This window comes from Pistacia vera, unplaced genomic scaffold (assembly GCF_008641045.1).
Source record: "Pistacia vera cultivar Batoury unplaced genomic scaffold, PisVer_v2 Contig459, whole genome shotgun sequence".
NCBI lineage: Eukaryota > Viridiplantae > Streptophyta > Magnoliopsida > Sapindales > Anacardiaceae > Pistacia > Pistacia vera.
This window is the reverse complement of record NW_022196289.1, coordinates 1,140,312-1,155,510: the sequence shown is the minus strand read 5'-3', so window position 1 is coordinate 1,155,510 and position 15,199 is coordinate 1,140,312. Positions and strand designations below refer to the sequence as shown.

General features: G+C 35.9%; 1 protein-coding gene across 1 annotated transcript; it reads left to right on the top strand.

The window, feature by feature from the left end:
- The first annotated feature begins 1,152 nt into the window (after positions 1 to 1,152).
- On the top strand, positions 1,153 to 2,526 carry LOC116144872 (nodulation-signaling pathway 2 protein-like). The gene has a single exon (XM_031430295.1). It carries the CDS (start codon positions 1,153 to 1,155, stop codon positions 2,524 to 2,526), a length of 1,374 nt encoding a protein of 457 aa, XP_031286155.1.
- Positions 2,527 to 15,199: the final 12,673 nt, after the last annotated feature.

Sequence of the window (15,199 nt, the reverse complement as noted above, 5' to 3'; positions counted from 1 at the left end):
AACCCACTGTTAATATTCTTTTAAGTCTAATAAGAATCCCATTTCTCAAAAACAAACAAAAGAAATAAGATATTGAACTTTTATACAAGTCAAGTTGACTATTCTAATTAAGTCCCAAAGCTCCTGGGAGTAAAGAATAATCTGAAATATCTCTAGCCAGGTTTCTAAATTTTGGCACTCGCATTAATATATTGAGACCTTCATGTGCCCTACACATGTTTTATGCTTCTTCAATATTTATCGATGATTTCATCCTCTTTTGTCTCTTCTCATATCTTAAACTTAAATTAATAGCTCAAGGACAAAATTATACTTGGAAAATTCTCACCAAAGATATGAATCCATATGTGGCTGTATTCTCATATAAAAAAAATATATGTTTGCTAAGGTGATTAGTATGGTACATTTGCTCTTGATAATATTAGTTAAGAAATGTCAAGTTTGCTGAATGGATTTTGCTTCCTTTGATCACATTTCAGGGTTGGTAATTGCATCCAAAGTTGCCAAAAGATTAAGAAGATAGATCTTAATTTATTGGAGGGTTATGTAAATAATTTTTAAACATGCAGTAATAAGTCATTATTATCATAGAAAAACTAATGTATGTAACTCTAATGCATGATATCAATGTAAATTCAAGTGGGTTTCGAATTCTTTCTAGGACGGCGAGCTTTACCTATCTTTTCGAGTGTGTTTGGCGTTTCTATTACCCTCTATCAACACTCTTAATGGAGCGTTTTCTAAATTATATCAGATATATATTCAATTATTTGGTATTTGTACAACTAGTGAATTTCTCTCTCATCTGTAAATCTAAACAAGATTTATTTCATTGATTAGAGATGGATCTTTACATTGGATTTTTAGATGCTTTATCATATCATTACAAGGTTGGTTTCTTAAAAGGAAACATAATTAATGAGGAAAAAATTGACTGAGTGTTAGGTATTCCAGTAACATAAGGTATCTTTTCACATCAAGTTGTTTTATTATATACAGCATGGATACTTTTAAATTTTAGAGCTTTCAAGGTTCAAATCCTGCTAGCTACTCCACCTAATTATCTACTCTTCCAAGAATAAATTATATAATTCTTCATTCCTTGATTTAATGGAGCTCGATTAAGTCCATTGCCTGGTTGAACCAAGCTTCATGGAAAAGCTCCAGGCTTATAGATTGGGCACTGAATGCTTTTTACAGGGAGAAGATCTCATCTCCGGAAACACCATTCCTGGTGATGAGATTCTTGGCAATGAGAACCTGGTAAGATTGCTCCAGATAGAGACAGAACTCATGGATTTTGCTTCCATTAGTCAGGATTCAGTGAGTGCCAGTCCCGGAAGTTCCCCGGAAAAAGAACTGATGAGTCCTGGAATGGTTCAAGCAACACAAGGCAGTGAGTTGGTTGAAGACAGCAGTGTAATTGATCTTTTGGTGATGGGAGCTGAAGCTGTTGAAGCACGAAATTGGGTTCTGTCTTTAGCCATTGTTGCAAAGCTCAACTGTCTTTTGAATGATGGAGAAAATGGCGATAACCCTTTTAATAGGTTGGCTTTGTTCTTCACTCAGGGTCTGTTTCATAGGAGCATAGATGCTCCTGAAATGTTCCGGGAGACTGTTACTAGACAGGCAGACATTTTGCCTATCTTTCACGTACTCCAGGAACTCTCCCCTTATGTAAAATTTGCTCACTTCACAGCCAACCAAGCAATCCTAGAAGCCACAGAGGGTGACCAAGAGATTCATGTCATTGATTTCGATATCATGGAGGGGATTCAATGGCCGCCTTTGATGGCTGATCTTGCAGCAAGAAAGAATGTTGTTTCTCTCAGAGTAACAGCCACCATAACTGACCAGAAAAATCTAATCTCTGTTCAGCAAACAGGAAGAAGGCTCAAAGAATTTGCAGATTCAATCCATTTTCCATTCGTAATTGACCATTTGGTGATAGTGAGTGACAACGATTTTGAATCAATCAACACTGGCCATACCCTGATAGCCAATTGCATGATGCATCAACTTCACATACCGAAAAGAAATTTATCCCAGGTGAAAACTTTCATAGATGGTGTAACAAAACTCTCACCAAAAATCCTCATTTTAGTAGAGGAAGAACTTTTCAGGTTTACAAGAACTCCATCGATGTCATTTGTAGAGTTTTTCTGTGAGGCCCTTCACCATTACACAGCTCTTTCTGATTCCCTTGTGAGCAGTTTTTGCAAGAACCGTGAAGCAGGATTAAGACAGATAGAAAAGGAGTTTATAGGGATCAGAATTCTTGACACTTTGGGCCAATTTCCTTCTGCAAATGAAGAGAAAAGGCAATGGGGAAAAGGGTTTGATTGTTTAAGAGCATTCAAGCCAATAACTTTGAGTTTTTGCAACATTTCCCAAGCCAAGTCCTTGGTGAGTCTCTTCAGAGGAGGCTATTGGGTGCAAAATGAGAAGTGGAAGCTTACTCTGTACTGGAAGTCTATGCCTTTGACCACAGCTTCCATTTGGGTGCCAATTTCAACATCAAGGTGACAACATAGATCAAGCCCACTTAATTTGTTAACTTATTGTGAATAGATTTGTGATTTAGTTGTGCAACTTGCCACCCTTTTTAAGTAATTGTTAGTTTACCCACAGCCAGAGGGCCAACAAATTTATTCTTGCCTTCTTGTCTTGGTAACGAAAATGTAATGTTCAATGACTTAGGGGACCAGAAAAACTTCATTTTTGGGGGCCAAAGTAAGTTCAACAATTGAGAGGGCCAAGAGAGACGCTTGAATTTATGGGGACGAATTTGATCAGTTTCTATATACAATTATGCCCGGTAAAATTGAACTCGACTTGATAACATGACACGAACCCAATTTGGTCTGTTTGACCAGTTTGACTTTTTAATTAAATATACTTTAGTAATTTTTTGTAATAAAGTACAAAAAAAAAAATATAATAAATAAGATGTAATATTTTGATTACCTATTTAATTTTTTAAAATTTTAACGTACTTGCTATAGTATTCTTCCTAATTTCTATTATCATTCAATGTAAAAAAAAAAAAAAATAGTCTCATTTTTTGTCCCCTAATCTTTATATTAAAATTCAATAGAGCTAATACTACTTTTAAATTTTTAAAATATAAATTTATAAAATTTAACGGTAAAATGTGGTGTTGTCATGCCTCATGCTTTATTAATATTTGTAGACGGTTTTAAGATGAAACTTTAGTGGAAAGATTAATTATATTTCACATAATAGATAATACATTGTCTAATAATTAGATGAAACTTTATGCATTTAGGTATATGGTCTAATATTCTCGTACAAAATTAATTATAAGAATTCTATAATGTTATATTTCACAGTTTGATTTGAAAAACTTAACAATAATTTGGGGGAAGCTTGTAGTGGATCGGGTTTGGCCATAGACCTGGCAAAATAAGCGAGTGGGTTGAGTTAGGGTCGGGTCCAAATGGGTACGGGTCCAAAATATTAGGCCCAGACTCTACCCTATGTGGGTACAGGTGGACCTGCGGGTACTCATTTTTTCTCTCTCCAATTTTTAATTTTTGCAGTTACACCCCCAAAATTCCTATAGTTATCATTTTTTACAATTATACCCCCACAATCAATACTTGAGACTTCCTTAAAAAAAAAAAATCAATAATTTAAAGGCATGCCAAACACCATAAACTTAAAAACAATCAAAGACATGAATGTATGATGTCCAAAATTTTCATACAAATCAAACAGAAAAATATAAGCTTTGTTTTGGTTTCAGTTTATATTAAACTCCAAGACCATACAACAAAACTCAAAAGATTAAAGGAAACCTATTCTTCTTCTTTATGTGCATCTCTTTTCACCTTAGTGAGATGAGAAAGGAATAATCCAACTTGTGCTAATGAGTTATTTTAAGGGCAAAATAACGTAAGACTAAACATCACTACACATTTTATTTCTACATCGAAAGTTCCAAACGCAGCAGCCAACAACAACAACACAACTATCAAAACCATATCACTACACATTTTATTCTACATCTAAACGCAACAGCCAACAACAGCAACACAACTATCTAAACCAAAACAACCCCACCACGACACCACCTTACAATAACCCCACATTATATATTCTTTACTGAACAATTAGAAGATTTATTATCTCAATAAACCTATCATTTTGACCAATACAATTCTTCACATGCTACAATAACCATGAATCATCCCCATTTTCACAATGAGAAGAATCAAATATTTTTTATCCAGTCAATAGAACAAGTAGCAATACACCAAAAGTGAAAACATTACACTTCTCATTGCAAACACCAACACTTTTATACTTAGGTGCAAAAAGAAAATAATGACATCCCAACTACACTTTTTTGGAACCAAAAAACCACCATGTTCAATATTTATTATTATTACTTCAAGGGTTATGGTGATATTATAAGGAATAACATTGAAGACCCATCATTTTTGGTATCTCTACTGGGATTGCCCGACCTCACTAGCCAAGACTTTCCTTCATCTTTTATCCCTTCAAATCAATATGCTTTTGCGCTCTCATCATTTAAAGAATAGTTCGATGTCCTTGAGGAGCAAACAATAGCAAGACGTGGAGATTGTAGTCTAGAGATAAGTGTGAGTGAGCTAAACAGAGGATGAGAGTGAGTGAGTGTTAAAGATGAGAATGAGTGTGAGTTAGGATACACATACCTTGGATTTTGATTTCGATTGGAGACTTGGAGATTGGAGTCTGGAAATACGATGATTGGAGATGCATTAGGGATTTTGATTTGTGTTTGCGTGAGTGAGTTTGAGAGACTACAGGCATCGAGAGTGGAGACAGGAGAAGTGGCAACGGTGGCATTAGGGATTTCGATTTGAGTTTGAGAGATGATTGATGTTTGTTGAGGGTTAGGGATTTCCTGATTTGGGGAAAACTAAAAAGCGAAAAGGGTTTTTTTTTTTTTTTTTTTTTTTTTTTTTTTTTTTTTTTTTTTTTTTAAAAACAAATGGGTACCTATGGGTGTACCCGTCTTACCCGTTACAAAAACGAGCCGGGCCGAGAAGGGTTGAGTAAAAATGGGTCCAAAATTAAAGACCCGTATCCTATATTTTTTATCCGAGTTTAGGGTCGACCTGCGAGTCCAAACTCGTTTTGCCAGGTCTAGGTTTGGGATGATAAAATAACGTTCAAGAAAAAGGGTTATTTTCACTTCCATATCCTTAAAGTTTGAAGTATATTACACTTATCTTCAGTATTACGAGATAAAAACACTTTAGTCCAATCAAGTGAAACTTTTTAATAAAATGTATATAATACCCCTGTCATCTTATTTACATGTTATTATAAGTGACTAGTAAACCCCAATACATTGGGTTAATGAGTAATACTAAACATATCCCAAAAATCACTATACGTGGCATTGCCTCATTTAACACATCATTTGCGATGTGATTCTTGGGATATATTTTGGGATGAGTAGTGTTATTATTAAAATTAATTGTAGTTATCTTAAAATAGAATGTGTACTATTTTAAAATTTTGAAACTAACGAATATAATCTCTTTTCATATTATCTTTTATATATATATTTTATTGAAAGGATATTAACAAAGAAAAATAGTTAATACAAATCATAGAATATGTACTTTCTGTTAGAGCTTTAAAAAAGAAAAAATTTTAATAAAATTTGACTAATCTTTAATTAGAAAATAATCTTGAAGTATAAATATTTCATTTATTAAGTGAATTCTTATAATAATTAATCCAATCAATTACTGACACAGTACTATTGTTCAATGTATATAAAGTATAATATAGAAGTTTCACTTGTAAGAGTAAATTATGGAGATTATGAATATTTAGTGCAGGAACAATTAATATTAAATGGACCTTATTTAGAGAGATACTAATGTTATTTTTATTATTAATAAAAAATAATTAAATTAATAATAAGTTGTTAATGATACATATATAGTGAGGCCTTTAACTCAAGGAAGGCCAATGCATGTTAAATACGACTCGTATGAATGATATGGTTAATTTAACCAATGTTTTGAAAACCGGACCGGACCGCCCGGTCGGACCGGTTCGACCGGCAACCGGCAATAAATTCGGTCCGATATATATAAAAAATTGCTGTTTTGATTTAAATCGGATTGGACCGCGGTTGGACCGCTGGAATAGTGCCGAATCACAGTCCAATTGCGTTCCAATTGCAGCTAAACTCCACCGGATTCCGACATCTTTTGATGGAGAAAACACCCCCATTCGACGGACGACATCTCCATGACCAAACCCATCCATTTTCAGTCGCCGTCGTCCAGCCTACGTTGATCGCCGTCCACCTAAAGTTCACGCGACGTCGGATTTCTTTTGCTGATTCCGGCGAGTTCCGACGTCGATGGAACTCCATAGCACCACCATCAGAGTTGCCGGAACCTACACATCAAAAGCCCCAAGATTCCAGCTTCGATTGGCCGTCGATCATCGCTGCTGCCACCACTCACCAGAATCTTCGCGCGATAGGGGTGTTTTAGATATATTTCAAAGCTTAAGGGAGTATTATATGGGTGTTTTTGATGAATTTCAAACCTTCAAGGACTAAATTTTTTTTTACAAATTACGATCCAACCGGTCCAACCGGTCAAACCAGAAACCGGACCCTTGAACGGGTCATTGTCCGGTCCTGTTTTCAGAACATTGAATTTAACCTACTAATTATTATCTATTTTAAATATTAATAAAATAAAGCAATCTTCGACAGAACTACCTGATTGGTTAGAATTTTTATTTTTTAAATTCCAAGCAATGGGTTTTAAGTAAAAAAATGGAGGGAGATCGTTTAATTTGTGTAATGTGCGCCTTTATGAAATTATGATGGTAAATAAATGGGAGAAATTTTTTGGAAAATAATATTGTGGGTAAATACCTGAAATTGTTAATTTTTGTTTAACACATCCAAACAGAAGGAGAAAACTATATCATCAACTATTGTGGTTTATTTTATTTTCTCTATTACATTCATTCATACTTTAGACAAATTCAATAAATTCATTAATATTTTAAACAAATATTGTGCTTTATTTTATTTTTCATTATGAGACCGTTTGGTATTAAACTCATTCACTTAGAAAGTATTAAAAATGTTAAGAGAGTTTTTCATAATTTTGTAAGGGGATGTTTAAAATTTTCTTGAGTTTTTTTGTTTTTTTTTTAATATTTTTAAGAGGTTTTCAATAATTATAGGAATACTTCTAGTACTTTCTAAACAAGATGAATGAGCTTATACGAAGTAATCTCACGGGGAAAATATTTTATTATTAAAAGAATACTATAAATTCAAATTAATCTTAATGATCTTAAATTGAAACGTGTAATGCATATTATTATTATGCTCTACTTACAATATTTTTGAACTTAAATTAAATAAATAATTAAATAATTTGTAAATAATTTGTAAAAGTTATATTACTTTACTAATATATATAGAATAATTTCTAGTCAATACGTCCTGATATTAATTTGTCAGGACCATGCACAAGGGCAGATCCAACCCCTTTGAGGGTATGCCTCATATTTTTTTTAAAAATTACTAATATATAGACCCACAAAAAATTGCGATTATTATACATATCCAAGCCTATCCTTAGATTTTTTTAAAACGATAACTATTATACATATATCCAGGCCCACAAAACTTTCTCTCTCTTAATATATATATATATATATATATATATATATGTTTTTTTTTTATATTCTAAGCTCACATTATATTAAAAGTTTAAAACTCTCTTCACTCTTCTTCTTCACAGCTTCACTTGCTTTTTATGATTTTATCCCTAAAATTATTTACTCTCTCATTCTATTTCTCATGCTATTCGCTCTTAAAACTTTTGAAGACTAAAATTGTTAAAGTTTTTACTACTTAAGGTGTCACAATTAGCTCCGTTTTCTATTTATTAGTTTTAGGAATGTGTTGCTCATTTCAATTTAATTTATTTCAGTGCTTGTTTTTTGGAGGGTTTTTTTTTTTCTAATTTGAGGGAAAAAGACAAGGATCTTGGAGTTTATTTTGTGTTTTTCGTCTAAGAATATTCCTACTTTCCGAATTAAAACCTTAACTATATTTTAAAAGACGTTATTCTTTACTCTTCACCTATCACTTTTCTACATTTCAAATGTCATTGTTCAGCCGCTCAAAATTATTAAAGAAATTTGAGTTACTATCTATGATTGTACCAATAAAATTCCCTCTTTTTTATTAATTCATATTAAAAGTTAACGTAATTTTGACTTGATTTAAGTTTTGATTGACTTTAAGTTAGGCTAAGTCTGATCAAAGTCATGAAAAATTATATTGTAATATTTGGAAGCCAAAAATTAAAAGAAGGTTTTGCTCAAGATTTACTCAACACATTTACTCAAAATTTTGCTTCTCATAGATTTATTCAAGTAGGAAAATATTGTGTTATTGCATTCTTTTCTTTCAAGTTTTTGATATTGTATTATTTTCTTTACTTAAGGTTTGGTGATTTTTTAAAGTTTTCACTAGTTGTTTGGTAAATAATGGCGGAGTCGCGAAGCCCCCCCCTCCCCCCCCAAGCAAAAATCTTGGGTCCGCCATTGACCATGCATCTATATATAATATATTAGATCTAAATTGTAAACTATCATATTAGTCCAATGAGTTGAATGTAACGGGATTAAGTATGATCTTAATAAAATAATATAAAAACGTCTTGACTAGAGAATGACTGATAGACCTCCGGTTAGTAAAGTTTACCAGTTGAGGGGGCACAAGGGTAAAAGGGGTGCTGGGAGTGTGATGTAGTGAGGGTTGATATAATTGGGTTGTTATAATTGTTATAGGTTGTCCACGTGTTAAGGGAATATAGTTTGTTAGAGGGGAATAATATGGGGGAGGAACAATATATTAGGAGGGAGTTAATTCTTAAAAGGCAGGTTATATTTTAAAGGACTTTTGGGAGGTCCCCAGCTCTTGGAATTGTTGGAATTATCTGTCTTTTGTTAATTGCATCTTTGTCTTTCTTCTTTAATTCAATATAATATTTGATTTCTTGTGGAGTTATTGTTGGTTCCTTGTGTTCTGGGAATTGTTTGCGGGCAGAATTGACTGTTTTGGCATAGAGTTCCATCAATTTGGTGGCAGAGCTCGATTAGCTAATGGTAAATACTAGAATGAAGAGTAGAATTGACAGCCTAGAAAAGGAAGTTGGATCTATGAAGCAAGACTTAGGAAGTGTGAAAGAATACCTGCTTGAGATGCGTGAGCTGATGCAATTGAGAGATGAAAGAGATGAGGCACGAAATCGCGAGACAAGGAAAACATCATCGTCAGAGAGCCAGAACGACGGCGAGAACAGTGGTCACGATCAAATAAAAAATGGTTCTAAGATGGGAAAGATGATAGGAGGATTAAGAAGCTGGAATTGTCGATATTCAGTGATGATGATCCTTATGGGGTGGACTTTCAAGGTAAATCGCTATTTTAGCATTAATCGATACAAAGAGAAGGAGATGGTGGAGGCTGTCGCCATGTGCATGGAGGGAAGGGCCCTGAACTGGTATTAGTGGGCAAAATCTCGGACACCTTTTCACTCCTAGGGAGCTTTTAAAGCAGTCCTAATCGCCAGATTCCGTTCATCTTTCCAAGGGACGGCCTATAAGGCGCTAGTGGGCTTGAAACAAACGGTTGCGGTGACTGAGTTTTAGGAAGAGTTTGCTACTCCATTGAAAGAGTTGGGAGAGGAGTTGCTCATGGGGATTTTCATGAATGGGCTTAAAGAGGAGGTACGGGCCGAGTTGAGGTTGAATAAGCCTAAAGCATTAGTGGAGCTAATTGAACAGGCCTATTGCATAGAGGAAAAGAATTGGGTTTTAGAGAAAACTTGGCCCAGATTTGGTAGAGCCTAGACCCACAGACTTGAATCTTACAACCAGGTATCCTCTGGCCTAGATCTGAGTCACCCAAATTGGTGGAGCACTCCACCGAAAAACACTGAGTTGGTACCATTCACGGGAGCTCAAAACTGAAATTGGGAAATGGGAGGTAAGTCTACAGAAATTATGATAACTCCGGTTAGAAGTGACAGATTCCAACGGCTATCCAAAGCTGAGGTTCAATTTAAACGGGAAAGAAAGCTCTGTTATGTTATGATGAGAAGTTTGGACCCAATCACCGTTGAAAGAGTAAATCACTCCAATCTTACTGGTTCTGGATGACGACAATGATATCGAAAAAGAGGAAGACGTGTAGGAGCTGGATGATGCACCACTTAAGGAAGGTATCCCTCTCGCCTTATCAATGAATTCCATTATGGGGATAGCAACCGATAAAACGTTTAGGCTCAGGGAATCTAAGTATCGCTTTCGTCAATGAGGGCAAAAGGGTGGTTGCAAGGGGACCCTTCATTGGTAAAATCAATAATGTCTTTAAAAACCATGTTGAAGTCATTACAAACTAAGGATGTTGGATATGTGGTAGAATCTTGTTCTATAGAGGACAGGGGTGTGGAAAAAGAGGAAGTAATTGAATCGAAAGTTGCTGTTGTTATGAAGACTTTAGCCATCTTTTTCGACAGACTACCAAACTTCCCCCCAAACACCCTACAGACCATGCCATAACCTTACTGGACAACTCCAAACCCCTTAACATATGACCCTACAAGTACCTCTACTTCCAAAAGAACGAGATAAAGAGGCTAGTTGGAGAAATGTTGGATTTCAGGATTATTCAACCTAGCACTAGTCCATTTGCCAACTCGATTTTATTGGTGAAGAAAAAAGATGGTAGTTGGTGCTTCTGTGTAGACAATAGGGCTTTAAATAACCTGACCATACCGGACAAATCCCCTATTCCTTCAATTGAGGAACTTTTAGATGAGTTGGCTAGGGCGACAGTGTTCACAAAATTGGATCTGAAATCAGGCTACCACCAGATTAGGGTAAGGGAGGAGGACATAGCCAAAACAACCTTTAGGACTTATGAGGGACATTATGAATTCCTGGTTATGCCATTCGGGTTAACCAATGCCCCTTCCACCTTTCAAACACTCATGAATACCATCTTTAAGTTGGTTTTGAGGAAGTTTATACTAATTTTTTTTTTTTAATGATATTCTAGTGTACAACCTCGATTTAGACACCAATCTAGAGCACCTTAAACAAACCTTCAAGATACTAGCTGAGAATGAATTAGTGGTCAATCAGAAGAAATGTTTGTTTGGTCAAAAAAGGTTGGAATATTTAGGCCATTTGATTTCATCTAGAGGTGTAAAGGCTGACCCACAGAAGCTTGAGGCAATACTGTCCTGGCTTATTCAGCTAACCATCAATAATTTGAGAGGATTTTTAGGGTTGACGGGTTATTACAGGCATTTTGTGAAAGGATATGGGATGATAGCACAACTGTTAACATAGCTCATTAGAAAGGACTCCTTCGAGTGGAATGACCAAGCACAATAAGCATTTGAGGCTCTAAAAACTGCAATGACAATGGTACCTGTCTTGGAAGTGCCCAATTTCAACTTGCCCTTTGAAGTTCACACCAATGCCTCCAGGCAAGGGATAGGGGCTATCTTGGTGCAAAAATCGCTCCCCATTGCTTTTCTCAGTAAAGCCTTCTCTAGCCAATCCAAGCAGAAGTCGGTTTATGAGCGGGAGTTCATGGCCATAGTGTTCGCGGTCCACAAATGGAGCCACTATTTAATCAGATGCAAGTTTATTATCAAAACCGACTAACGGAGTCTGTAGTTCCTGACGGATCAGCGGGTGAAAACTCCAAAGCAACATAAATGGATCTCGAAACTCATGGGGTTCTCTTTTGAAATCCATTACCAACCTGGCACTTCCAACCAAGTGGCTGATGCTTGTCCAGGAGAGAAAATGAAGCTAAGTTGGCGGCTATTTCTATGGTTGAGTTTTCAGAGTTGGATGATTTTGCATTTGAGGTGCAACATGATCCTAAATTAAAATCCATCATGCAAGATTTACTACTGGATTCCTCCAGCCATCCTCACTACCGTATTTGCAACTGTTGTCTCCTCTATAAAGACAGGTTAGTGGTCCTTTGAACTTCTAAACTCATCCCCAAATTTCTGGTAGAATTCCACAGTAGCTCAAGTGGAGGTCATTCGGGGTTTTTTTAGAACTTATAAAAGGATATCTAGTATTGCTTTTTCGGAAGGGATTAAGAAAGATGTTCAAATGTTTATGCAAAAATGTATAGTCTGCCAACTAAACAAGCATTCGCCCCTCAAACCAGTGAAGCTACTACAACCTTTACCTATTCCTTCTCAAGTTTTTGATGAGGTTAGCATGGATTTTATTGGTGGGTTGCCTAGAGCTAAAGGGTATGACACAGTCCTGATGGTGGTTGATAGACTTACTAAGTACGACCATTTCATTCCGCTTTGTCACCCATATAATGCTAAGGACATAGCTACTGTGTTTGTGAACAATACTGTGAAGTTGCATGGATTTCACAAGTCTATTGTATCTGATAGGGATAGGGTATTTATCAATCAGTTTTGGCAGGAGCTTTTTAAAAGCATGGGAACCAGCTTAAAGTTCAGCTCTACGTACAATCCTTAAACTAATGGGTAGACTGAGGTCATCAACCGCTGCTTGGAGTCATATTTAAGGTGTTTTTGTAGTTACCAACCCAAACAGTGGTCATGGTAGTTATTTTGGGCAGAATATTGGTACAACACCACCTTTCACCGCTCAACCAAAATGACACCTTTCAAGGCATTATACGAAAGGGATCCTCCCACCATCCTCAAGTTTACGAACTACCTACCGTTAGTGTAAGAGGTAAATCAGCAAATGCGGGAGCGAAACTCAATTTCGGATGAACTAAAACACGATTTGGTTGTGGCCCAAGGACTAGGGGTGCAGTCAAACCAAGTAGCTCGTGAGCTACTTGGATTCGACTCGTGATGAGCTCCGAATCGACTCATCGGAGAACGAGTAGTTCATGAGTTTGAGCTCAACTTCAAGCTCGTGAAAAATGTTGAGCTTTTCGGGCTCGATTCAAACTGTTCACGAGCTGTTTGAAGAACTCGAGATGTCATTCTAGCAGGAAAGCTCCTGAGATCGATTGGTAAGGCAAAGCTCGTGTATTAATATTTGCCCTACAATCTGAAATCAAGTCATTCATTCGGCCGAAAACAGAGACATTCAGCTATTCACCTCCACCAAAACACACTGCAAGATCTGAGACACCACCATTGTCCAGCCTTCATTCAGCTACTACCGTCCACCATCGTCTTTCCTTCGTCACTTCCCTACTGTCACAAGGTACATTTTCCTGCTTCTTGACACCCAAATTTGTAATTCAACTTAAGCAAGTGTAATTAGACTTTCATTAATTAATTTCCTGCTTCTTGTGTTGCTGAATAGCTTAAAATAAAATATATAAGCTATAGGACAACATGTTATGGGTAAAAGTTATCTCTTGCTGTGAGTCTCATTCTTTAAACCCGCTTAAGTTGATTACTCATTTATTTTTTTTCCTCTCTCTTTTGTTGTTTCTTAGTTACAAATTCTTCGTGGGTTTATGTTGACTTTGCTAGATATTTGGAAATTGGAAGTTGGGTGATGAGTTGCGTTAATTTTGGAAGTTTGCAGAGAACTTGTTATGTGTTTGATGAAATGCCTCTGAGAGAAGAGTTTTGATAGTTATGATGGGATTTTGATAACTTTTAACAAGTCAAAGTTAATAATGTACTTTTGTTTAAACTCCTGAGAGACTTGTTGACTTTTATATATGGAGATTCAAGTAATATATAAATTTTCTTAATGACTAGTGCATGAATAGAACTAAAAGAACATGAAGAAGAAGAGTCAAATCCAGTTTCTTTATGAGCCAAAATAAGCTCTCTTCATGACAGAGCACCAACGGCGCTCCTATAGTGAGAAACATAGGAAAGTTTTGAACTTAGAACCATAGGAATAGAACACCATTTGGCGTTACTCAATGTATTTTTGAACATTTAGCTGTAAACTGTTATTTGGGGTTGACAACTTGGTTTGGGAACCAGATGATTCCAAACTTTAATGGGGCGACTTTGGGAACCAATTGTCTGTTTTTTGGGTTGCTCTTTGTTTGCTCTTTGTGGTTTTGGGCTGTTGTATTTTCTAGCTAAGGCAGTAGTTGTTTTGCTCCATGGTTGCTGCAGCCTTGCAGCATGTACAGTGTGGTGCTGCTAATAGTTCTTGTTTTGTTTTGTTGTTATGGGTAGTCTTTAGCCTAGTGCCCTTGGTTCCTTTTGTATTGCTTGTCCCTTAATCTTGTCTAAGGGTCTTGGTGCTTAGGAGCACATATTACTTGTGTCCAAATACAAATCAATCATTGTAATGACAAAAACGTTCGTGTCAGTATCTTATTATGGCCACTCCACTCATGCTCACATTTACTTATGCTGGCAGACCTAGGTTGAAACATTATAATTTTGCTCAATGCAGTAATGGTAATGGAGTCCAGTAAGGTATTATATGTTGTTCTAGTTATTAAGTTTTATTAATTTTAATTTTAAAATTAATAAATAAAGTATTAATATTATAAGAATGCATTTCAAAGACTATCAAAGTTAACAAGTCAAAGTTACTTAATTTCGCATTTTGACTTTATATTCTTTTTGCAGAAGGATTTGTTTATTCCAATGGAGCATCCATCATTCACCCCCAATCCAACACACCCTTCCATTTCACGAATGCATCCAGTAGAAGATATCTTTGAAATTTGGTCTGATGACGATGCGACACCCACAGGCACACTTAGTGATGGTGTTGATGCTTCTACCCCTCGTACTGACGAGGAGCAAGTTAATCCTTTTCAAAGGAAAAAACAACAAAAGACATCAGCAGTTTGGAATGAATTTAAAAAGGTAGTTCTACCAGATGGTTCTACAAAGGGAGAGTGTATTCATGATTGTAAGGCAAAGCTAGCAATAACGGAGACCAAGATCACAACTCAGTTTGCAAGACATTTGAAATCATGTTTGAAGTGAATAAGTAGTCAAATGCAAACACAGTTGTTTTTTCGGCCACCCAGTTCAACAAATGATATCTCAATGAGATATGCACTTGCATTTTCAGATGCCAAGTTTGATATGAATTTGATGTGGGAACTAGTTGCAAACTGGGTGCTCATGCACGAGCATCCATTTACAGTTGT